Source organism: Bombus vosnesenskii, unplaced genomic scaffold, assembly GCF_011952255.1.
Source record: "Bombus vosnesenskii isolate JDL3184/JDL3185 unplaced genomic scaffold, Bvos_JDL3184-5_v1.1 scf7180000013379, whole genome shotgun sequence".
Classification (NCBI taxonomy): Eukaryota; Metazoa; Arthropoda; class Insecta; order Hymenoptera; family Apidae; genus Bombus; species Bombus vosnesenskii.
Window position 1 is genome coordinate 1,124,400 of NW_022883009.1, and position 22,298 is coordinate 1,146,697.

The window sequence follows — 22,298 nt, forward strand, 5'->3', positions numbered from 1 at the left end:
CGGTTAATCGTCGTCAACTACTTCTTGCGTTCGAAAGAAAATTGAATACACAGCTAGCGCCATCGAGTAGCGATATCGAGTAACGAATTTTGCCGCCTCTTCGGTTTCTTTATTTTCCAGTATATCAGACACATATATACTTGGGAACGTAAGTTAGAGAGCTCATGACATATTCGGTTCCAATCGACTAATTGGATATTTCAAAAGAATGATAGTGCTACTTAATAAGTTAAAACTAAAACAGATTGTACAAGTATCTGCTCGATATGCACATGAAAAGATTCACTGGGTTTGTATCTTTATAACCCTATGATTAGAACTCAAACATTCTCTTTGAATACATTTGAAAGAATATATAATTATTATCATAGGCTAAACTGAAGAAAAAGAAAGCGGCAAAAGATAAAGCACTTGAACATTTTAATGAGTTTTACGCAGGCGTTTATGGAGATAAGTGGCCAGATATACGAGCTGCATTGTTATCAGAAGAATCTAAATATATGGCTGTGGTTAATAATTTCAGTGATCCAGAAAGAATCCAGCCTGAGTTGGAGGTACATTATTGTAATACCAATAATATTGCAGATAATAATCGTAAACTGAAAGTATTAAAAATGTTGAAGAGTTGTATCGATAAAATTGTTACAGTTACTTGGTGCAATAAATTTGAGGAGTTTATATAATGTACAAAAAGAAAATGTAGAATTCTTTAAAGCTAAAAGAGCAGCAAGATATGGTAATTTTCCAGATAAACAAAATTCAGAGGACATTACAACATCTAAAGATCAACTAGCAGAACTTCAAACAACTTATTCTACTAATTATCCAAATTTATTAGAAACATTAAATGCTGAAACTACTGAATTTGTTAAGGAAGATCAACGAATACCTACAGAACTAAAATCTATAGATGAAAATTTAAATGAAGTGGAATTAGATACCAATCGTATCGTCAATTCATCCGTAGACTCAGCTATACTTCAGGAATATATACCTGCTACCAAAATAAAAGGTTTGTTTAATTCTAATGTTTCTTTAATCAAAATTGAAATATGTATTTACAAATATGTTTTATAGGCTTGGATGATTGGGTCTTGGAATCTGACTATTATAGGTTTTATGATAAAGCTAGTGATTTTGAAATAAATGTTGAGAAAGAATTTGTTCTGCCATTTCCAGAACATTTGCATATATATGCTTTTGAAAGAGAAAATAACAGTAGATTTCCAAATCCTAAGAAAGGATCTACTGGTGTTTCAGGTTTGTATCATTTTCTATGGATTTTAATAATAATAATAAATTAAATGTTTATGTATTTTAGAATATTTTATGAATTATTTTATTACTAACATATCCTATATTTTTTAGATTATTACTTGTTTGATGGTGGATCTATACTTCCTGTGTTGGCTCTAGATATACAGTTTAATGATATGGTCCTTGATATGTGTGCTGCACCTGGAGGGAAAGCTTTGACCATCCTCCAAACTCTTATGCCTCGTATACTGGTTGCTAATGATGTTACAGAATCTAGAATAAAAAGACTCAAAAACGTTATGAATCAATATGTTTCAAACATGTGCGAAAAAGAAAATATGTTAATTATAACACAACAAGACGCTAGAGCAATTGACGAGAATGGTAGATATAACAAGGTGTCCAGTTCGATACAATGTTTTCTATTGTTTACTTACTTTGTGAATGGAACAATATCTTATTCAATATTTTACTCCTCTTAACTTTTTTAGATCTTAGTTGATGTACCATGTACAACGGATAGGCACATTTTACATTCTGATGACAACAATATTTTCAAACCAAGTAGAGTTAAGGAAAGATTAAAAATGCCAGAAGTTCAGTCTGAGATTTTAACGTCAGTAGATAAGATATCTTATTTTATATTTTTTAAGTTTGTCATAAATAATTGTATTTCCTTTCTATAGGACTGCATTGAAATTGGTTTCAGTAGGAGGTACAGTTGTTTATTCAACATGTTCACTTAGTCCTGTACAAAATGATGGTGTTGTACATGTAGCATTAAAAAAAGCGTGGGAAGAAAACAATTCTGTTATGGTCGTAAAGTACGTATTTATATATTTCTCTAAATAAATAATACTATTATTTTTATTGTTGATATTGACTTCTGATATATTATATAATTCTCATAGAGATATGACAGAAGCACTGTTACCCTTACGATGTCTATATAACTTTGGTAACATTGACTTAAAATATGGTCATATTGTTGTACCTAATCTGAAAAATAATTGGGGACCAATGTATTTTTGTAAAATGGTGAAAGTGCAATAGGCGTGAATGACTGAGAGCCCATTGGATAATTAAAATTAAATAATTAAATAATGAAATAATTTATATTTCTATGCAGACAATTGTAAGTATGTAACATGTTGCTATAAAAAAGAGTAATATTTAATAAATATGTACATGTACAGTTGTAATGTAAGAGGTTATAATTATATTTTATTATTTATTGTGATAAATAATGTGAAAAATGAAACAGTTCATTAATGATATTAAATATTTAAGTAATTTCTTTCGCACAAGATGATTACTAAACCTAATTGTTCAATATGAAGCTCAAAAATCAATTCACATCATACACTCAAAAATTACATTCACTTCATAGACTTTTCTTTTAATGGTAATGTTTGATCGCTTGCTTCTTCATCAGCTGGTTTAATTTTGTTCCAAGGTTGTTCTTCTCCACTTCCAAAAATAGTGTAGACTAATATCTCGATTATGTATAATGAAACAGTTGTATAAAATATAATCCACCATGCTCCTATAGTTTGCTATAAAACATTTGATGATAATAATATTAATGATAACATTATAGTTACTGAGATAAAGTATTCGATAGAAAAAATGTAAAATAAATCGAATTTTGCACTTTATTCATAAATAATCACTATACCATAACGTAAAATCAATCCCTTAATGTTTCGAGTTTTTTTTAAATCTAATAAATGTATAAATTTGTTTCATGTTTTCATGCCTAGAAGCTTGTTGCTTGAGAGGTGTTAATGATATTTTACTGTATATAGATACTTACATTTCCGTATGTCAATTTTCCGACAAATATTGGTACAACAAACCCAGGTATGGTAGCAACACAGTTTGTAATGGCGACAAGAGTACCAGCAAAATTTGGTGCAATATCAATATGATTTGATAAGAACCCGCTATACATTCCACCGATACATGTTACTCCAATAGTCATTAATGTAACCGCTAATGTTCGACTACAACCAACATGTGATACTCCCATCAAACATATCATGGGAATAACGGATGCTAAAAAGAAATATATTTTTGACTGTTATTACCTAACCCAATTGTATGCTTTTAAATTATACATATACAGTATATACAAATAGTAAACTTACAAAACAGTGTTCCAATTTTTCTCGATACCGTTACCGTAATTAATTTTTTGTCTTGCATAATGGCTAGTATCTTACTAAGCACCATAGTAAAAATCCACATACATAAAAATGGCATCGAAGAAAGACCAGCATTCTATAGAAAAAGAGAGTTATTAGCGATATTAATTAAAAAAATTTTAAGTTCTTGCTCAATACTTACAGAACTCATATCGAACTTCAGTACTTGATTCATAAAAGTAGGCAGCTCGATAAGCAACATGTACCAACCAAAATTACTGCAGAAATGAGCGATTAAGATTGCCATAAATGGTTTAGATCGTAATACCTCGCCCCAGGGAACTGATAATTTCTGAACAATATTACGAATATAACAAATAAAGATACTAATTATACATATATAAAAGTCTTAAATATGATTTTTGTAAAATTTAACAAACCTCTTTATGTCCGCTGTTATTTTTATTCTGACCTAAAGATTCCATAATATAATCCTTTTCCTCTTGACTAATAAACCTCGTTTGTTCCTCTGGGCTATCTTCAATCATAATCCACCATGCTGTACACCAAATTAGACAAAGTGCACCTTCGATATAAAATATCCATATCCATTCGAAATTTGCAGCCAGCATTCCCGTTAAGAGTATAGAAATCACAGTACCTAGAGCAGTTCCTACAGAAAATAAAAGTTATGTATAGTTTCAGAGATAAATGATTGACTGTGGAAGCGAAAATTAAAAATTTGAGAAATTTTTATTTTCGTGCATAAATTTTCAATATATTATTAAATGCTTCAAGCTGTAATCATTAATCGATAAAGGCAGTTTCATGTTATTGTATTATGTATAGATTAATGTAACCCGTAAAGTAGTGTAACCGAAGTTGTAGTTTCAACCTTTCCCGATTTTTTATTTAAATGAAATAAAAAGATTATATCTTTAGATAATAAAAATTCCAAATTATTTAATTTCAATTAGCAAAAATTTTATTTTACCTGCATAAACAATCGAGGCAAGGACGCTTCTCTCGTTTGGTGGAGCCCACTTAGCAATCATAATGTGCATTGCCGGAAATGTTACACCCTGCAGTTTTATAATTTTATTATAATATTACATATTTAATTTCAACACCTATTCGGAATATTTAATAGTTTTTTTTTACTAACACCACCGATTCCTTGAATAAATCTCATCAGGATGAAGAGAGAGTAATGCATTTCAGCAGCAACAGGTGATAATATAGATGCTACGAGGTTTAGAAATACCGATCCGTTCATCACCCATTTGGCAGATAAGAGTTCAGCCATTCTGCCGCCCGGAAGTAAGGATACCATATAGCCCCAAAAGTATGATGATAAAATAAGACCTTGCAAAGGTTCATTCCACACGAATGGGCCATCCTATATAAATAAATATCAATATCACATCTCTTTTCAACAAAAATTTCTATTTATCTTGTGGAGCTTGATATACAGCACGATTAGAGAAATCGTGAGAAATAAAAATAAAGTAATACATTTATTTTTCTATACGAAAGTAAGAAAATATATAGCAGGATAAAATTTTATATAATGTAATCTTTATTTTATTACGGATCGAATTATTGTCGTCCATATTATACTGATGCAACTATATTAAAATGGAATCATTGAAAGGAAAAATCATTGGAATCATTGAAAATCATAAATACGACTATATTTTATTTTTTTTTGCATTGTATCTAAGTATGAAGTTCCCATGTACGAAAATTGTTAATATATCTTAATGCAAAATTACTATTTAAAAAATTGATATTACTAATTGTTATAAAGTTATCAGCAATACATTTATACATATATGTACCTCGGTGATTGTTTTCGTCTCGTTGGAAAGAACACTATCGTGGTGACATTCGTCCATAGTAATTACAGTTGTATTCTCAGATTCCAATTGATGCAACGCGGATAACTTTACAGCAGTGTGGTTCACCATAGCTACGATAGCCACACTTACGTTTACCTTGAACCCGTAGATGATGGCGAGCCCGATAGAACCCATGATTGCCATCAGGTACCGTATAGGGAATATAATGTGTCCTACAAATACATTTAAAGTCGACGTGTTGATTACTTATAAATAAGCAAAAACGAATTTTCAGATATGATTGACTCGGTAATATGATACCGCGGGGAAAATCATACCGCAAGATACGAACAGAGGACGTGCCGTTTGGCACGAAGTACAGGTGAAGGAGTCATCAGGTATTCGACTTCTTCATCTGTTTGTGCGGTTATACGATTTTGTATACGTATTGTGCACATGAAAATAATACATTTTTTTTCGAAAATAGATTCAAATATCCTAATTATATTTCTGTTCTATAATTTCTAGAGCTATCTTTAAATAAAGAATTCAATTCTTTAATATAAATAAGGGTTTATTAAACAAGAAAGTCAAAAGATAAAGATATAACTTATATGATCTTTCTCTTGTAATTTAGTTATATTTAATTAGACTTTTATTTTAAAAGTATTGTGTAGGTATATTATTTGTCTCGAGATATTCTTTCATCCAGGACAGAATTATGAATTATAAGAAATATTAGGAAAATACTGACAGATATACCGACAGATATACTGACAGATATGAAAGAATGTTGTAATTACACATTCCTATCATATGTAGTATTTTCGTGTTGATAAATAATATTTTATCATGGCTTATTTGATAACTCTATATTCAATCACTTTTTAATAAAAATGATAGCCGTAAGCAGATGCGTTCAGTGTACTAAAGCGAATATCTTTTATAAATTTTTAAAACTTTCTTTTTATCGCAAGCATTTATTTTCGATCCAGATATAGGTCAACGAGCACGTAAAACGAAGTTCCAGAATATCACTTGTCAAAGAACTGCTAAACAAATATATTTAACACAACAATATTTACTTCAATGAAGATCAAATAATAATACAAATAGTAAATTAATGTTTTATATTTTGGATTGTCATAGATTGTCAATTACATTTGTCTATGTAAACATAAATGGAAAATATATTAACTATGAAGAGATAAAACTTTACAGGAAAAATTATCACCTACGTATGTTAACGATAAAACCAAAGAATTGCATCAACCATATAAGAAATAACAACGCGGTTTACAACTTGATTACATATCGCTTCAATTTACGTCTTATTCCCCAATTATCTAAAAATTAGAATATATATGTAATAAATTTTTTAGCTTTATTCTAAACTTATATAGTTGTTTGATACTGAAGTATTTGATATTGAAATATTCCAATAAAAAATTTGAAATATAGATCAGAGGACATTTGAAGGTCATAGGTATGGAGCTTCTATGAGAAAAGCGTGATGTAAATTGTAAGAGCTGGAATTTACTCATCGTTTCCACTTTTTCGAAAGAAAGTTATTAATATCCAATCTCTAGTTTAGAGCATATTAAAAGTAAAAAACTGTAATTACTCACCCTTGTGTTCTTCAGTCATGTTTTTTCTTGAGTCAACGACTAACAATCTCTTTCACCACTTCGAAATATACTTTTTGTAAGACGATAAAATTTTTTAACGTAGTATGATTAAAAATCTAACTTTATAATATGTTTAAAATTAATAATTATCGACCACTTGTTATTTTCAATCTCACGATCATCCAAATTCGACAAGAAACTTAAATTTGGAGAATACAATTTATTTGAAGAATATCGAATTTTAACCGGTTATCGAATATTTAAATTCAAAATTATCATTTCTTCTGATTCGATGCCTAGTGCGTGCAACGTGCCACTGAGGTCGAATGTGATGCTTCTGTTTCCTCAAACCTTTCCGAGGAGTACGGGCGTGCGCCTCTTCTATAAATGCCATACCCCGCGTGAACGCAGGCTCGAACGCATCGTCCTCAAACACCTCCGTCGCTGTGACGTGATCATATTTACGCTGAACCTGTCCATTGATTCCAAGAATGTCTCTCTTCGATTTTAGTGAAATACAAGAAGTACAAACGCTATCGAAATACTTCATCCCTATTTGACTGCTAATACGTGCAACATTTACTTTCCGTTATGAATATCTGAATTAAAATACCAAGCAAATATCACGTTTCCAAATATCATTCATTCAAATCTTAACTTGCTTTTTTTTAAATATATTACTCGAGAAATTTTGACTGTATTAAATTATCTAATACATTCACAACGAATAAGTTATTTAGATATTCGTTGCTAGTTAAATTGAAAAGTTGAATTGAAGAAAACTATAGACTAGAAAACTATGAATTTGATTGATTTGTAATTATTTGAAAATTTATATAAGACAAATAAAAGTTAGTTTTTTATGTAATTGAATCTAATTTTTTAGTTGCATCTTATGCAATGTTCGAAGTTTAGTTGTCATTCCGCTTACCGTTATTTAATCTGACGCAATGTGGTACACGTGACGTTTGCCATGAGCATAGTTCTGAAATTAAGACGTGGTAAAACAAACTAAAATTAATCAAACCGATGCAAAATGAAGTTGCATTCGTAAAGAGCATGCAGTATACATATTATGTCGACCTAATAAAAATTTGCAGGCTGACAGAATGTAACAAAGATATAGCGATACATTCGTAAATTTCAATGTATGAAAAAGTCATTTTCTGATTTTACTGTTGTAAATGATAGAGAAATATGAGTGTAGAATTAGAATCTAATGCGAACCTCGAAGAAATATATACTTGGATGGAGCAAATACCATTTTCCAAACCAAAAAAAAATCTTGCTCGAGATTTTTCTGACGGTGGTATAAAACAAAGTTCATATTTTAGAAAATAATTTTGCAATTATTTGTGTGATATTTAAAATATATTTCAATAACTTTTAGTTTTTATGGCTGAATTGTTAAAACGATACTATCCCAGATACGTCGATATACATAATTATATTCCTGGAAATAGTATTGCAAAAAAAATAGACAACTGGTGCACTTTAAATCGCAAAGTACTTTCAAAACTTGATGTAAAATTAGGAAAAGACGTGATCAATCAACTAGCAAATTCGCAACCTGGTGTTATCGAAAAAATTTTAATCGAACTGCGAGCTAAAATTTTAAAAGATTGTAATGCGGATAGAAATTCTTTATATGCCGAATATGAAGAAGACGAAAAGAAAGGTAAGTGAATGATTACAATAAATATAAAATCTCGTGTAAAAATTTGTATAAGAAATTATTTAAGCACAATTTCATTCCTTGAAAAGAAGTTGTTAAGTCAGTGCTTAACCCAGAAGAAATAGCAAATAAAACTGTTCCGCGTCATGTCTTCGTTCGACTAAAACAAGAATTAGAAGAAAAGAATGAACTGATAAATATTCTTCATCAAAAAGTGTCTCACCTAGAATCTCTGATAAAACTGAAAGATCAAAGAATTACAGATCTTACGTCACAAATTATAAAACCTATAGAACAAAGTATTACACCAAGAACTTTTGCAGCTAGTACAATTTCAAAACTTCGAACGAAAATATAACTCGCCAAAATTTAAAAAATAATCCTTTAAGAATATTTTAAATAAAATTGTACTCCAACATTTATATTATTTATAAACATTTAATGTAATGTACTGTTTTAATATAGTGTACCACAATTTAGTTTCTTTTGTCACGTTTAAATTATAAATTCTATATTTATGTTATATTTAGCTTTATTCGAATTAAATCCGTTACTTTCACAAATTTCTTACAACTGTCAAATGCTAGTACAAAAGATTGATAAAATCGTATCAACATGGAATTTAACTCAATATTATCTATCTCTTATGTTTAGATAAATTATATATAAATAGAAATTTTATATCGGTGCTCTCATGCTTGGTGGTGAAACCAAAATTACTCCATCCCCACGAACAAAAAGCATAGAGATATTTCTTTTAGTTGTACGATATACTTCTTCGTAAGTTTCCTCATCAATTTCTACCGTAGTTACAGTCTCTTCTGCTTCACCCAATACCATATTTAAATGCTGATCATAAGCCTGCAATGAAAAGTTTTTGTATAATAATTAAATATAAAACAGGTTAAGAGATATATACATAAATATAATATAGTAAATAACAGGTACAATATACTTGTAAAAATGATATTTACATGTAACCGTCCTCGTAATTCTCTCTCATTTCTCATTTTAACATATATTCTCTCATCCAGACTCAATCTTATAAGATCTAGGGGTTCTTTAACATTTATTGCTGGTACCTGAAAATGTATATATACATATATATATGTATATATATGAGAATAGAGTAGGTTAGGTTCATATTCAAAACTTTAAATCAAGTGTTTTTACCTGCTCTGTCTCGTCAGCCATAATGTCATTAAATTATTTTTAATTTGCTGCTAAAACCAGATTGAGTTTTATGTTTATACAACTATAAATGCTTGGTTAAAACTCTTTATACGCTCACCCAACTATCGCGCGGCATCATTCGGAATTCGGATAAACCGGCAATACTATCATTTCATCATATCATACAATCACCCGGTAAGTGGCGCCACATATTCCTTGAAATATATTTTCTTTACTTAAATGTACATAATTTTGCTTTTTATTTGTCAAAATTTAATTTGTTGTATGCATTTGTCGTATTATTTCTAACGACAACGGGGCAATTTAGATCTATTTCGTGAAATGTTCTTTTTATAAATTATTATTTGTTGGCAGAAAAGGTGTTTTGATTTTCCCGCGTGCTAGTTATTAGGTTACACGCATCGAGGAATAGGCGCTAGTAGTCAACGATAGGAATCAGCGTAGCTTGAGGTATTGCTAGAGCGAACAAGCGCGAGGGAGCAAGCAACGCCATTTTCTCGATTCGCGGGTGAAGACTGCGTGCAGTGTGTGAATCATTTGGCAAAGTTTTTTCACGTTTCTGCTTAACGACGTCGAAATTACGAGCTGTCCAACGGCTCTGGTGCATTTATCAGTGTTATGTATAGACACGCGGCCAGCTGTACGGTAGATATGGTGAGTTCAGAGAGATCGAAGCGCTCCCGGGAGACGTGACGTCTTGTCAGTCGGCCTTTTCCCATTCCCCCTTCTCGGTGAGCTCCCGCAGGGATGGGTCGTGCAGAGTTGTCGCTTATGATAACGTAACACAGACTAAACGGTTAACGGAGCGTTCGTTCGAAATTCTTGTCAGCTACGATTTTACGTGTAATAAAAAGAGTCTTGAAGGAATCAGGAGTCCGTAGAATGTATGGTTCGAGCCAATGGGCGGAGGTTTAGGGCGGCACATGGCTGTTGGGGCGCCGGCTGTGCAGGGGGTGGTTTTCCCGACGCTAGTTCGAACTGACGAAAATTTACCGTTCTTGTCAGTCACTGTACTGTGTGCGTATGTATCTTTTAATCGAGATCGCGTGTAATTGCGGCCGGTCACGGTTCGGATAACAAGTTCATAGTGACAGTGGAAAGAGAAGTACTCCGTTATATGTCTCGATTTTCTTACCGAAGAGAAGAAGCAACTGGAGGCTTCAGCCTTTCGCGGATTACGCGCGTCTCTCGTGTGCTGTTCTGCATTTTCTTCACGTAAAGCTCGGACAAAGGAACCAGCAGTGATCACGGACGATTCTCTTCGAAGAGAAATATTTGGCTATCTTTGTGTTGCTGCGAACCAACTACAACGGGCAACGTAAGCTCTTCTCCTTCACATATACTTCTGTGAATTGTAACACTGTGTGAACCGCTTAATTTGACCTTCCACGATGATTTATCAATGGACCGTTAGATCGTACGGAATGTGTATGCGTCAGCATTATCGATCGATGCTTGTTGACATACTCGAGATTCGTTCCTTTTTTTTTTCCTGCGAAAGCGTGGTACAATACACTTTTCCATCTAATTTGATTCATTTTCATAGGCGTAACGTCCAGAGATTTCAGAGGTTATTTCTTAATTTTCCTTATATTTATGTGACCAATATATCTCGCGTAAACGAGTTTAGTAAAAGGTACTTTTCTTGTGAAATGTTAAACGTTACCGATAGTATAGCTGCTTCAACGAAGACGAATTTTGCCGCAGTTTTATCGTATCTCTTACATCGTTACAGATGTCTATTGCGATCCTATAATACATGGCGCTTGGTTATTAAAATTCACCGTGACATTCATGCGCCAATTAGCTCGCCCGGCCTTTCGACCTTGTTGACATTTTAAACGTTTCCTGCCCTCCCAAGAAATCCGATAGCTAACTTCATACGTACTTTCAACGGTTACCTCGCTAATCTTAGATCATCTTTTTCCAATAGGTCTTCCCGTGCGTATCACTTCTGTCATTCTACAAATTCCCCTCCGCTATAGGTGCATACATAGCCGCGTTCACAATTTGTTGGTTTTCAAATTTGCAGAACGAAATTAGCTGGCGCAATATGTTATCAATAAGATGAAATTAAGGATGGTTGCATTGTTTTCACAAAAATAGTTTACTGTCTGGATTATTCTTTGTTTTCTTGGCGACTAACGTTAGGGAACTATGGAATAGTGTAATTAACGTAGTTAATAGATGTAATTTACGCGTTGCATATTTTTAGAGATAATTGTTGGTTGTTTGAATTTTTTCGCTGATTTATCATTTGGTAGTATCTGTATTTTACTGAACAGTGATGCGATAAGTTTATGATACATACACAGGTTTTATAATATTACGCCGTGAGTACCCGATTAACCGGTTTAATTGAGACCAGGCAACCCCGTTAAATCGAGACCAATTGGTTAATTTGGGGGAAATGATTAAACTGAATATGTTTATCTATAAAATTTCGTTCGTCTGTGATTTTACAGACGAACATTTACTGCTATTTCTTTTGATATCTCAAATGTCTTGGATGATTTTATTACTTGATTTTAATAATAATATACGTATAGTTAACACAAAAATTTTTATCGAATTCAACGTAGAAAAAATATAATAAATATGTACTTGTTTCATCATACAATAGAAAATTTTCCAGGTACGATTTAATTCAATTAAACTATCATGCTTTTTTTCATTGAACAATAAGAAGTGTGTGGCGTTGAGCGATGTATATACGTATGTAATCATTAGTTGTTAGTTTTAACAGTAACACGCGCTAATTTGTATCGAATCGTGTGCACTCGGTGAATTTCGGTACGCTGCAAAGCAGATTGTGTATTTGCGCTTGTTTAATTCGGATACATACTATGTACGTAATATCTTCATCTTGAACAGGATGGAACATTTGTGAAAACGGATGAATATTTTTGCGCGATCTTCCATAGGTTTGCACGTTTGTATCCGGTTTTATATTTTAAGTTTGATCTTTTTAATGAGAAATATGTACCTTGGTCTCATCGTCAACTAAACAATGTAATTAATCTTATTCACTTGTTTAATAAATTATGATAAGTTATTAAATATGAATATCGTAAATAGATTATGCAAGGGAAAATTACATGCGCCAAAGATTTATTTAATCTACATTTCGAATTAACATCAACTAATGAAGACTATATACAGGGTGGTTGGTAACTGGTGGTACAAGCGGAAAGGGGGTGATTCTACGCGAAAAAAGAAGTCGAAAATATACAATAAAAAAAATTTTTTTTTTTTATTTTTCCATCGAGACAACGATCTACAGCGAGATCCGTTATAACGTACCGCACGCGTACCGAGCGAAAATTCAAAGTCGATTTTCTCGAAAACAAAGCCTCAAACGAAAAATTTTTCTTCTATATTTTCGACTTCTTTTTTCGCGTAGAATCACCCCCTTTCCGCTTGTACCACCAGTTACCAACCACCCTGTATAAAAGACGGTGGCAATATAACTAGGAACGAAAGAGATCGCTATAAAATTATCGTTAATGCAGCTTTATTTTTGAGGAAAGTGACTTTAACAGTATCGTATCAAATATTCAGTTCTATTCCTTTCTTAAGTTTATAAAGATATGGATTTACATAAACATTTGCAGTTCATCGGCAAATATGTCAATGATATATTTATCATAGTTGGACGGTTCATCGTCTTGACTTGGGAATCGAACGATTTTTCACCAATGTTACATGAATAATATTGTAAATCGCTGTATTATGTATAAAGCGAAACGCGCATATATACCAACACGTGTTGGGACACGCGACGTGTGCGGGAGACCGAATTCAAAATAACCGTGTGTTTTATGGGTGGAGTACCGTCGAGATATTTCTTTATTCATGAGTGTAAACGACGAAGCGGCACGGTGTGCATTAATCCTTTGAAATGGTCGCACCACCAAAGCCCACCAAGCCGACGAGTGTGTTTTTAACGCTCGTGTGCATTGAAACGTTTTACGCGGAAAACAGAATGACAAATTTATGCATCGGGTAAACACAAGCAGCGAGTTGCTTCGCGGACTTGTGCATTTGCCAAAGATGGAAGGCATCGATGGTTGATGACACGTTATTACCATAGAAGATGCGCGTTTGGTGCTTTAAATACATAATTAGGCAGTTGCTCCTTTATGTAAAGAGTATTTTTTACTAAATTTTCTCTTTTTTTTTTAGGTTTTTGCTTCCTACGTATTGGGTTTCTTGCCCAACTAATTTATCATCTTTAGTTAAAATATCCTAGTAGCATTTCTTTCATTTTTCAAGATATATTAGAATGCTTGAAGCCAGTTGGATTAATGATTTATTATTAAAATTCTTTCTATCATAAAATTAATGCTTAAGGAGGGGGTAAGGTTAATTCGTACAAAAATAAGGCATGTTTGTGTGAATTATTTGTGACGACACAGTTAAAATCTCTTTATTAAAACCAATAGTAGATTAAAGTATGACATTCGAAGAATATTGTATAAAATTTTCACGGAGAAATATTAAAAAATACGGCAATGGCAGTAATTATTCGGACTTGTCTCGGAAAAAAGTAGAATTGCTCATAACTTGGTGCTGGATCATCTGAAATCAAAAAATTAAAGTTCATTCGTTAGGTAACAGTTTTCCCCAGGTAACGTTGGGAGGGTTTTTCGAAATTTCAATTTTTCACTTTTTTGGAACACTTTGAAGGGAAAATTAGCCGCAAATTTTCGCAAAATGGGTTAATTTATCCCTTCAAAGTGTTCCAAAAAAGTGAAAAATTGAAATTTCGAAAGACCCTCCCAGCGTTACCTGGGGAAAACTGTTACCTAACGAATGAACTTTGATTTTTTTATTTCAGATGATCCAGCACCAAGTTATCAGGGGCACCGCAATTCTACCTTTTTTCCGAGACACGTCCGAATAATTGCTGCAATTGCCGCATTTTTTAATATTTCTCCATGAAAATTTTATACAATATTCTTCGAATGTCATACTTTAATCTACTATTGGTTTTAATAAAGAGATTTTAACTGTGTCGTCACAAATAATTCACAAAAACATGCCTTATTTTGTACGAATTAACCTTACCCCTCCTCCCCTTAATCGTAAGAATCGTAAGAATCAGTCAAATAAAAAATTTCTAGTGGAAGATGTCAAACGTTTATTCACTATCAAAGTTGCCAAATTAGTACATAGTAACGCTAAATTGATACGAAAGAAAAACGCGAGATTAGCTAAAATGACCAGATTCACATTTACATACGATCTTAGTTGTAACATCATAATTTTCTAACTTCGTAAAACGTTTCGAACCAAATATCTTTTTCTTCTCAACAGCATCCATGATTGATTTGCATCTCGACCGCTTTTGCCCGCTCGAAGATCCATTCATATCGATTTACGCAGAACGTATTAGCTGTATGCGTCATAAATTCATATTAGTCGGTGGTTTACAAGGCTCACTGCATTTCATACAAACAATAAAGGTTATTCCGTCTTACGGTGATTCAGACGCAAAACCGCAGATGAAGTAACGCGACTGTCAGCGGACAAAAAAAATGATTAAATTCCGCGTACGATGCAGAATCTAGATTTCAACGTTTTATTCTCAAATCCATTATCAACGCGTCGCTAAACAAGTTCTTCTAAAATATCGTATTTCACCGATGAGTTTCCAATTTCACGTGTAAACAAGATTTGGTTTTAAAAGTGTAACTGACTGTTTCGGATTGTTAAAATTCATATAGATATTAAAACGATCAATTGGATTTGCGACACGTTCGGATGACTCGAAGCAAAAGGTTATTTGTTTTGTAACTGTACATTCTAAGCATGCAGAATTACATCGCGACGTATCATCTTCTCAGCTGGTAGAAAGTAACAGTTATATCATCCTGTGAATACTGGTCGTGATGGTGACGATGAAATTCTTAATCATGCCCCTTTAACGCGAGCAATTTTTCAAAATTATTCAAATACGGGAAGTCTTCGTGCGAAATTGAATAACAGACAAGTGATAAATTTAGTTAACACGTTTTACTCGTAACATGTGCTTTACGGTACGAGAACTAATTGAACTAAACCACAGTTGTCTAACAGTATGACTACAATAGTACTGTATATATTTAAGCATTGCACGATCGCACCAAACGTTTCGTTTACTTAGCTATCTTACCAACAATGAAACGCTTTCGAACGTATTTATGTCCGTTCTTCGGTCAGAAATTCATGCAATGCAGTACGAGAAACGAAACAGGTGCACTGCACGACGCGAATGTTGACCCTTCGTGGGCTGTTTACAGCATAACGGTGCACGGGTAAATGGTAGAAGAATGGTAGAGTAGTTGCCGAAGCACGGTCGAGCGATCATCGGTTCGGAATCCGCCGTAATATCACCATGGCTTTCCACTTTCTATTTTTTTCTTCTTTATTTTTTTCGAGAAAAAGCGCATCGTTACGCGGCGCATTGTTTCCACATCCGTGGTGATTGCGGAGAGCTCCTCTGTGCTTTTGCCAAACGGTGGAATGTGGCATATGGCAGAAGAAACGGGGACAGCTTACCTGCAGGCTTCCATAATCGAGCGTCGTTGCACAATCCAACGCGTTTTGCATCGCGGCTCGTTTGTCCACACTTTCGTGTTGTGTACGGTGCAAGAAAATCTTTGAAACACTTGGTTTAATATCGACGAATTCGATGCAACGATTTTCGACATTATGCCGTAATAATGCGATAATTTCGACATGTTTCTGTCGTTTATAGCGTTTCAAAGTAGTAATTGCATTGCCAATAAGTTCCGCGAGAGATACGCATATTTCTGATAATTATACGTAACATTGAAATATGAATGGCATGGGTCAGTAACTGACGCGTTCGTTATTTTCCAAAATATTGTTTACGCGATATTAGCCCTCGGGTATTAGCTCAATCTTTTTTACAAGAGATCATCTTTAAATTTTCCAGTAATTGTTTGGCTAATCGATTTTTCCGTTAATTGTTGTTTTGATATTTTAACTTCTACTACAGCTGACCATCGAACAATGTGCGCGTATAATTTTGGAATCTCCAAAAACTTGACTATGTATGTACATATACACGTGTAATAATCTGTTGTCGACTGAAAGCTTTATTCTGTATACTACATATGTACATACACATGCTATTATTGTATTCTTGTATTAAAATAAGTTAGAGAAAAGGAAATGTTATTAAGAAAATTACCTAGTATAAGGAAGAGAAAATACGCATATACACACACTGATCACTGATCACTGATCTGAAGCATGACTGATCTCATGATAACGGCAATGTTATTGGCATTATGTGCCCGATTGTCTTTTAGCAACGGCGATTCGCGTTCTTTTAAACGCTCTTCGTTAGCCGTCTAGTTTGTTACAAAGTCACGATTTACTACACGGTTTACATATGTACATAGTATGTATCTTTTCGTGGAAACACATACAATATTGACCGAGAAAGAAATCCGCGTTGTACAAACCCATGTTATTTGAGGGTCAGCTGTATGTTATATTTAACTAGATAAAAAGGAAACATCGTTTTGTCGCTCTCAATACGTATTTTTCCGTCGTAATAATTTTTTCCCATACAATGTTCAAATAACGAGTTATTCATGCCTCGCCGATTCACGTCGCCTCCTTCTTTTTATTTCTTTTACTCGTCTCTCTCGACTGTTCGTTATGCTCTTCTTTCATGTTCAATACGCGCGCTTAAATTTCTCCGGCACGATCCAGTGTCACACCAGCCCGACAACTTTTTCTGTCTCGCATAACGATTTTCGAGTTCTGCACCGTGTCCTCTTCTGCTTTCGGCATCTGTCCCAGCGCATCACGTTCATAAAGACAAGATTCAAGCAATATCATATGTTATGTATTTATTAATTGGAAATTTGACTTGTCAGTCTTAATTGTTCCTTTACTACTGTACAATTTTCTTTTCCCTTTACGCGTTTGCTCCTCTTTTATTTTCGATATCTTATTTTTATTACACTAAGTATTCGTAAGTGATTAAATAATTTTGGTACACTAAAAAAGATCCGTTCTCTCTTAATCGAATGCAAATTAATCAAATTTGCAATGTAGGTATGACAAAATGATGACAAAAATAACACATAATTTTTTCATACTTTTAAATAGAATTTGTCAAAAATATTATACACAATCATTAACATGTTACAAGCACCATGTAATATATATATATATATATACGTATGCATCTGTGTCCTTAGCAGGATCGTAAAAGGAAAAGAATTGCTCAGAGTAGAATCTAGAATGACTACTTGACCGGTTCTGGTAGAGAAAGATAAAATTATCTACTTGAAGGCAATCTCTGGTTAAAAATTTGTATCTTTATGTCATACTTCCTTGAAATGTTTTCGCTGTGTCGTAAATTTTTTTCTACATAGGAAAATTTAGACTGACGGTATTGTGGTCATTCTATGATATTGAGACTAGGAGCCTCAATTTCAGTCTTTTAAGTAGAAATCAGATAATAGACAAGTTCCAGGTAATGAAGAATACAATACCATCTTCACTTTTCGCAAGGAAGTTGCTTATACTAAAAAAAAAAAAAAAAACTAAAAAATTACATATACTAAAAACTACTCTCTGAGAGTCCAGAAACGTCTGGCTGTTCTTTCTATTAAATTTGTTATTCTATACCTATAGCTGTCAAATACTCGTGACAATATTTACTTTCTACAAAAAGTTGAAAACGTGTACATATTTCTGTATATGACATCAGAAATGCAGGAAATCTTGAGAATAAAGAGATTTATTTCTTAAGCAAGCATTCAGAATTTTATTATTATTATTATCGAAGGATTAAATTCGTTGGAAAATCAATTTACACACCTGATATGTGAGATAATAATTTTAATGTATGACAATAATAATCTTCGCATCGAGAACGGTCGGTTTCTGACTAATCAAATTGGAGCAACGAACGTGTAGTACTTATACGCATGGAACAAGTGGATCCGCCTTTGCCGCGTCTTTACTCTGTATTAATCGAGCAGTACATGCTGTTACGTTTGTGTTGCATAATATGTATTCCTACGCAGAATAATACCTGACCGCGTTTTCAGACACATGGTATCCGAGAAATTGGGTCGCGGTTCTAGACCTACCTATATTGGACGATGTACAAAAATATTACGTATGTTCCACGCTGAGTAAAGCAGCGGAAATGCTCCCTGGCAAGCAGTTATCGACTTTGTTCGAGTTCAGAACGATGACGATCGAACGACTGTGGTGTACATGAAATATTCAATTTGCACTCGGCTAATGATGATAGTGTTTATGACTATTTAATCTGTTTTTAATCGCGTGTTTAACTAGTGGAAGAGGTAAGTTTAAGAGTGAAATTGGTTCTTTTTAATAGTGCTTTTATCAGTTCTACATATTATATGGCACTTAACGGTAATGTTCAATAGAGAATTGCATATTAAGTTTGAAAGTCATTAAGCATGAATCAACAGAGTGAAGTGATCCGTTTACTCGGCGTCATTTCTCGAAAGTGAAAAGTGGCAGTAAATTGCCCGTCACTTTGCTCCATTGGCAAGCCTTGTCCGGGTGGCATTGAAGGTATTGAAACCAATTTTGATATCAAGGCAAATGCCTCTCGGCATGGAAAAAACCCTCCTCCCTTCTTCGATTTCTCTTTACGAGCCGATATCACACGATTACTCGTCGTTAATCATCATACCTAAATAGTTCATCAAGATCATGGATAATAGGCATAAATTTTCCTTGCAACCGCCCAATTTCATTACCTTAGAGGAAGCAAGGTGGCGCTTTGATATCTCATTCGTTTTATCTATACGTAATAATTTAATTGTTTAATTTACAATCATTAACATATTTTTCTGTATGTCTCAGATTCGAGTCTACATGTAATTTTGCGATACGCGTGTAATATCAACTTAAAATGTTGAAATCAGCTTAATTATTCGATTTAATTGTATAGCCGCGTACTAAGATCAAATTTTTGAGATCACGCAATGAATAGAAGCTAGTTTATCGGTCAAGCCAATTCAACTAGGTCTTCGCATCGTGGATTCTTAAATGGAGCTTTGGACGCGATCTATCTTTCTTAAGACGTCTCGTTACAAAGATCTGCTTATCCACGTGCATATTGCATGCTCGGCCTTTGACGTTTTGTTAATCTGCACCTATGTAATCAGCAACTCGCATAAACGCAGCTGCGGTCGAACATGCGTCGATGAAAAGTATCCGTTTATAAGAAAAAGATGCAAACGATTCGTGACGTATCGTTCCATTGCCTTATTTGCGCCTTCAATTTTATTGGTACTCGACCTCGTGTTATACTCGAGAGTATAAGTGTTCCACATTAATTATACGCAAGAAGGATTAATTTAGATGGCATCGTGTCATTGCTGTCTGCCGTTGCTGGCTGCTGATTCAAGCTTAAGCTGTAAAGTGGCGTAAATGATTGGCCAGAGTACACGATACTCTGTACAGTGAACGTCGACGGTGTAGTGACGATAAAAGCTGCGCGAACTCGCTAACTCAAAGCACTGCCGTTAACGATGCCTTTTAATTAACTTTTTCACATCTATAGACGATGTAATTCGCAACATTGTTCAAAGATCCGGGTAAAAATCAAGAGTCTAACAAATCCTTCTGAAAGTATGCGAACAAACTCGTTAACGAGTTTCTTAAATGAAAAATATCAAAATAACACTACAATAACGACTTACCAATTGATAAAATAGTACCGTAATTATTGCGTCACTGAAAACAGTGTCGTGAGTCACCGACAAACTGGTTAACGAGCTCGTAAGACTAAAATCTCACGGAGTATCGATACACGTAAGTTCGAAGAAATACCTGAGAATTTTGTGGCTTTCTCCTCGATCGAAAGTCCGCAGTTACCTGCCCGACAGGCGCTTTAACGTGGTATTGCCAATGACCTGAATTGTATTCATCGATTCCCGTTCGTACATGTTGGCTACGTAGCTAACATGTTACTGCAATCGTAGCACTGACATCAGCTCCTGTAATCCACGTTCGTATGATCAGCAGTTCAGTGATGCAGATATAATAGCGAGATTCAATCGAAGGCAACCGTCTATCGTATACGTTGCGTGGTACTTTCGCATTGACCTGGCTGGAAGCCAGCGTTTTACCGTTTTTTATGTTTCTCTTTTGCTGATAATCACATCTTACCATAGAATTTCCAACGTCTTGGCTAACATTCTTCTTTATCCTTGTTCTCTGTTCCTTTTTTCTTCCGTTCAAGGATTTTTATGTCGGATGAATTTACTCACTTTTCCGCTGTCCTTGTATGAGACGTTGATGGAATAGAACCGTGAGATTCGTGTGACGAACAAATGAACGTATTTGAAGATTATAAGAGAAGAACACGATAAGTATTCGATTTTTCCATTTTACACCGCTTAGAGCCAAAGATGTAAGTTTTTTAAAAATAGTTGCCAAGTAGATGGAGTTTTAGGGAAAATTTGTTTTTACCTTAAAATATTTATTTCTCCAACTCTTTAATTTTTATGTTATCAATAGAAACAGGTATATTTTTAGTATACAGGAAGAAGAAGCACACACCCTATACAATACCCTACTCAGCATACAAAATCCGGGTCGAAGCAACAAAACAACGCAGATCGTAAATCTCTGAACAGTGAAAAATCTTTTTTGGAACATCCTTAAACCATCCTTTCCTTCTTCTCGTTATCCCTTCCATTTCTCTTGTCTTTTCCCTTGCACCCGCGAATGTCGCTGCGCGGAATGAAACATTCGATGTGAAAACACGGTTTTCTTTCGCGTCGCTTTTACACGCCGCTTGGAGTATCAGTTTAGCTGGGGAACTGGCTGGATTTTTTCCATTAATTTGACTAATGCTCTGCGCGGGTCGAGCTGCGAATCGCCGCGATTACGCGTGAGAAGCAGATTTCGTGTCGAGGATCGGTAAATGGAAGCGGTTCATTCAAACAGTCGAGCGGAGGCAGAGTGTGTCTCGTAATAGTTGAAACGCCGTTGAATGGGAGAATTCTGGCTAGGCAGACGATGCTGATAATTGCGAGAGAAACAGGTTTTTATATCTGACGACATTTAAGAGAACGTAACTAATTGAGTCGCGTGAATAGGACGAACGCGTTTTATGTAGATGGAAACAATTTTTTTATAATCTTGAAGCGTCTACATGGTACACAGTATACGTGCTTGGTGTGCGGGTGTATCTTTCTTTTGATCGTTACTGCTTATCTACGATCAGCACGCGCGATACGGAAATACTGCACGTGCATTTATGTATTCAACGATTCTCGTGGTCGCATTGTTGAAGTATACTTACATCACTTCTGTTCACGAAAGTATTCTAAAGACTTGAGTTGTTGGAAAAATCGTGGCCTTTGCGAAGCAGAGAAAGAGCAAAAAAGTTTTAATGCTTTTTTATAGCCAACGTAAATATCGGTATCTATTTTTAATAACTGGTAACAACAACATTTTACTCATTGTCCAAAGAAGCTCAGCCTGGAAAGGACTATATTGAGTCATAATCCAAATATTATTTATCTATTTT

At 34.0% G+C, this 22,298-nt stretch overlaps 5 protein-coding genes and 1 long non-coding RNA gene across 9 annotated transcripts in view; 3 read left to right on the plus strand and 3 right to left on the minus strand.

The window, feature by feature from the left end:
* Positions 1-208: 208 nt before the first annotated feature.
* Positions 209-2,464, plus strand: LOC117237488 (5-methylcytosine rRNA methyltransferase NSUN4). The gene is made up of 8 exons (XM_033501511.1): positions 209-289; positions 372-554; positions 649-1,012; positions 1,078-1,260; positions 1,369-1,655; positions 1,749-1,873; positions 1,944-2,081; positions 2,169-2,464. Exons 1-8 carry the CDS (start codon positions 209-211, stop codon positions 2,308-2,310), a joined length of 1,503 nt encoding a protein of 500 aa, XP_033357402.1. The 3' UTR covers positions 2,311-2,464.
* Positions 2,454-6,952, minus strand: LOC117237487 (putative inorganic phosphate cotransporter). The gene is made up of 9 exons (XM_033501510.1): positions 6,874-6,952; positions 5,246-5,478; positions 4,570-4,803; positions 4,399-4,486; positions 3,845-4,077; positions 3,607-3,756; positions 3,408-3,540; positions 3,074-3,315; positions 2,454-2,813 (listed from the first exon to the last, which is right to left on the minus strand). Exons 1-9 carry the CDS (start codon positions 6,890-6,892, stop codon positions 2,637-2,639), a joined length of 1,509 nt encoding a protein of 502 aa, XP_033357401.1. The 5' UTR covers positions 6,893-6,952; the 3' UTR covers positions 2,454-2,636.
* Positions 6,953-7,815: 863 nt separating this feature from the next.
* On the plus strand, positions 7,816-8,955 carry LOC117237491 (sperm flagellar protein 1-like). The gene is made up of 3 exons (XM_033501516.1): positions 7,816-8,182; positions 8,264-8,551; positions 8,638-8,955. Exons 1-3 carry the CDS (start codon positions 8,071-8,073, stop codon positions 8,904-8,906), a joined length of 669 nt encoding a protein of 222 aa, XP_033357407.1. The 5' UTR covers positions 7,816-8,070; the 3' UTR covers positions 8,907-8,955.
* Positions 8,956-9,062: 107 nt separating this feature from the next.
* LOC117237493 (U6 snRNA-associated Sm-like protein LSm3) lies at positions 9,063-9,899 on the minus strand. The gene is made up of 3 exons (XM_033501518.1): positions 9,722-9,899; positions 9,523-9,630; positions 9,063-9,409 (listed from the first exon to the last, which is right to left on the minus strand). Exons 1-3 carry the CDS (start codon positions 9,740-9,742, stop codon positions 9,227-9,229), a joined length of 312 nt encoding a protein of 103 aa, XP_033357409.1. The 5' UTR covers positions 9,743-9,899; the 3' UTR covers positions 9,063-9,226.
* Positions 9,900-10,181: 282 nt separating this feature from the next.
* LOC117237486 (wiskott-Aldrich syndrome protein family member 3) overlaps positions 10,182-22,298 on the plus strand; it is a 32,938-nt gene continuing 20,821 nt past the window's right edge. For 2 of the 3 annotated variants that reach the window (XM_033501507.1, XM_033501509.1), the window contains exon 1: positions 10,182-11,060. The gene's annotated coding sequence lies outside the window, so the exon portion shown is untranslated. The remainder of the gene's footprint in view (positions 11,061-22,298) is intronic. The other variant, XM_033501508.1, reaches the window with a different exon arrangement.
* On the minus strand, positions 17,875-21,261 carry LOC117237498. Of its 2 annotated transcripts, XR_004494021.1 has the most exons (4): positions 20,930-21,250; positions 20,591-20,757; positions 20,461-20,494; positions 17,875-20,383 (listed from the first exon to the last, which is right to left on the minus strand). It is a non-coding gene; the product is annotated as an uncharacterized LOC117237498 (long non-coding RNA). The 2 variants fall into 2 exon arrangements; XR_004494020.1 differs by having other exon boundaries at positions 20,591-21,261.

Bases quoted from the DNA above. Each gene is read 5' to 3' on its own strand.
- LOC117237488 (XM_033501511.1), top strand. From the start codon at position 209: ATGATAGTGCTACTTAATAAGTTAAAACTAAAACAGATTGTACAAGTA. The intron at 1,013-1,077 runs GTTTGTTTAATT...TATGTTTTATAG, and splicing joins ACCTGCTACCAAAATAAAAG to GCTTGGATGATTGGGTCTTG. The intron at 2,082-2,168 runs GTACGTATTTAT...TAATTCTCATAG, and splicing joins AATTCTGTTATGGTCGTAAA to AGATATGACAGAAGCACTGT.
- LOC117237487 (XM_033501510.1), bottom strand. The intron at 4,487-4,569 runs GTTAGTAAAAAA...ATAAAACTGCAG, and splicing joins TTATTCAAGGAATCGGTGGT to GGTGTAACATTTCCGGCAAT. The intron at 4,078-4,398 runs GTAAAATAAAAT...TATTTTCTGTAG, and splicing joins TGCCTCGATTGTTTATGCAG to GAACTGCTCTAGGTACTGTG.
- LOC117237491 (XM_033501516.1), top strand. From the start codon at position 8,071: ATGAGTGTAGAATTAGAATCTAATGCGAACCTCGAAGAAATATATACT. The intron at 8,183-8,263 runs GTATAAAACAAA...AATAACTTTTAG, and splicing joins TCGAGATTTTTCTGACGGTG to TTTTTATGGCTGAATTGTTA. The intron at 8,552-8,637 runs GTAAGTGAATGA...TTCCTTGAAAAG, and splicing joins TGAAGAAGACGAAAAGAAAG to AAGTTGTTAAGTCAGTGCTT.
- LOC117237493 (XM_033501518.1), bottom strand. From the start codon at position 9,742: ATGGCTGACGAGACAGAGCAG. The intron at 9,631-9,721 runs GTAAAAACACTT...ATACATTTTCAG, and splicing joins TGGCTGACGAGACAGAGCAG to GTACCAGCAATAAATGTTAA. The intron at 9,410-9,522 runs GTAAATATCATT...TTTTCATTGCAG, and splicing joins AATTACGAGGACGGTTACAT to GCTTATGATCAGCATTTAAA.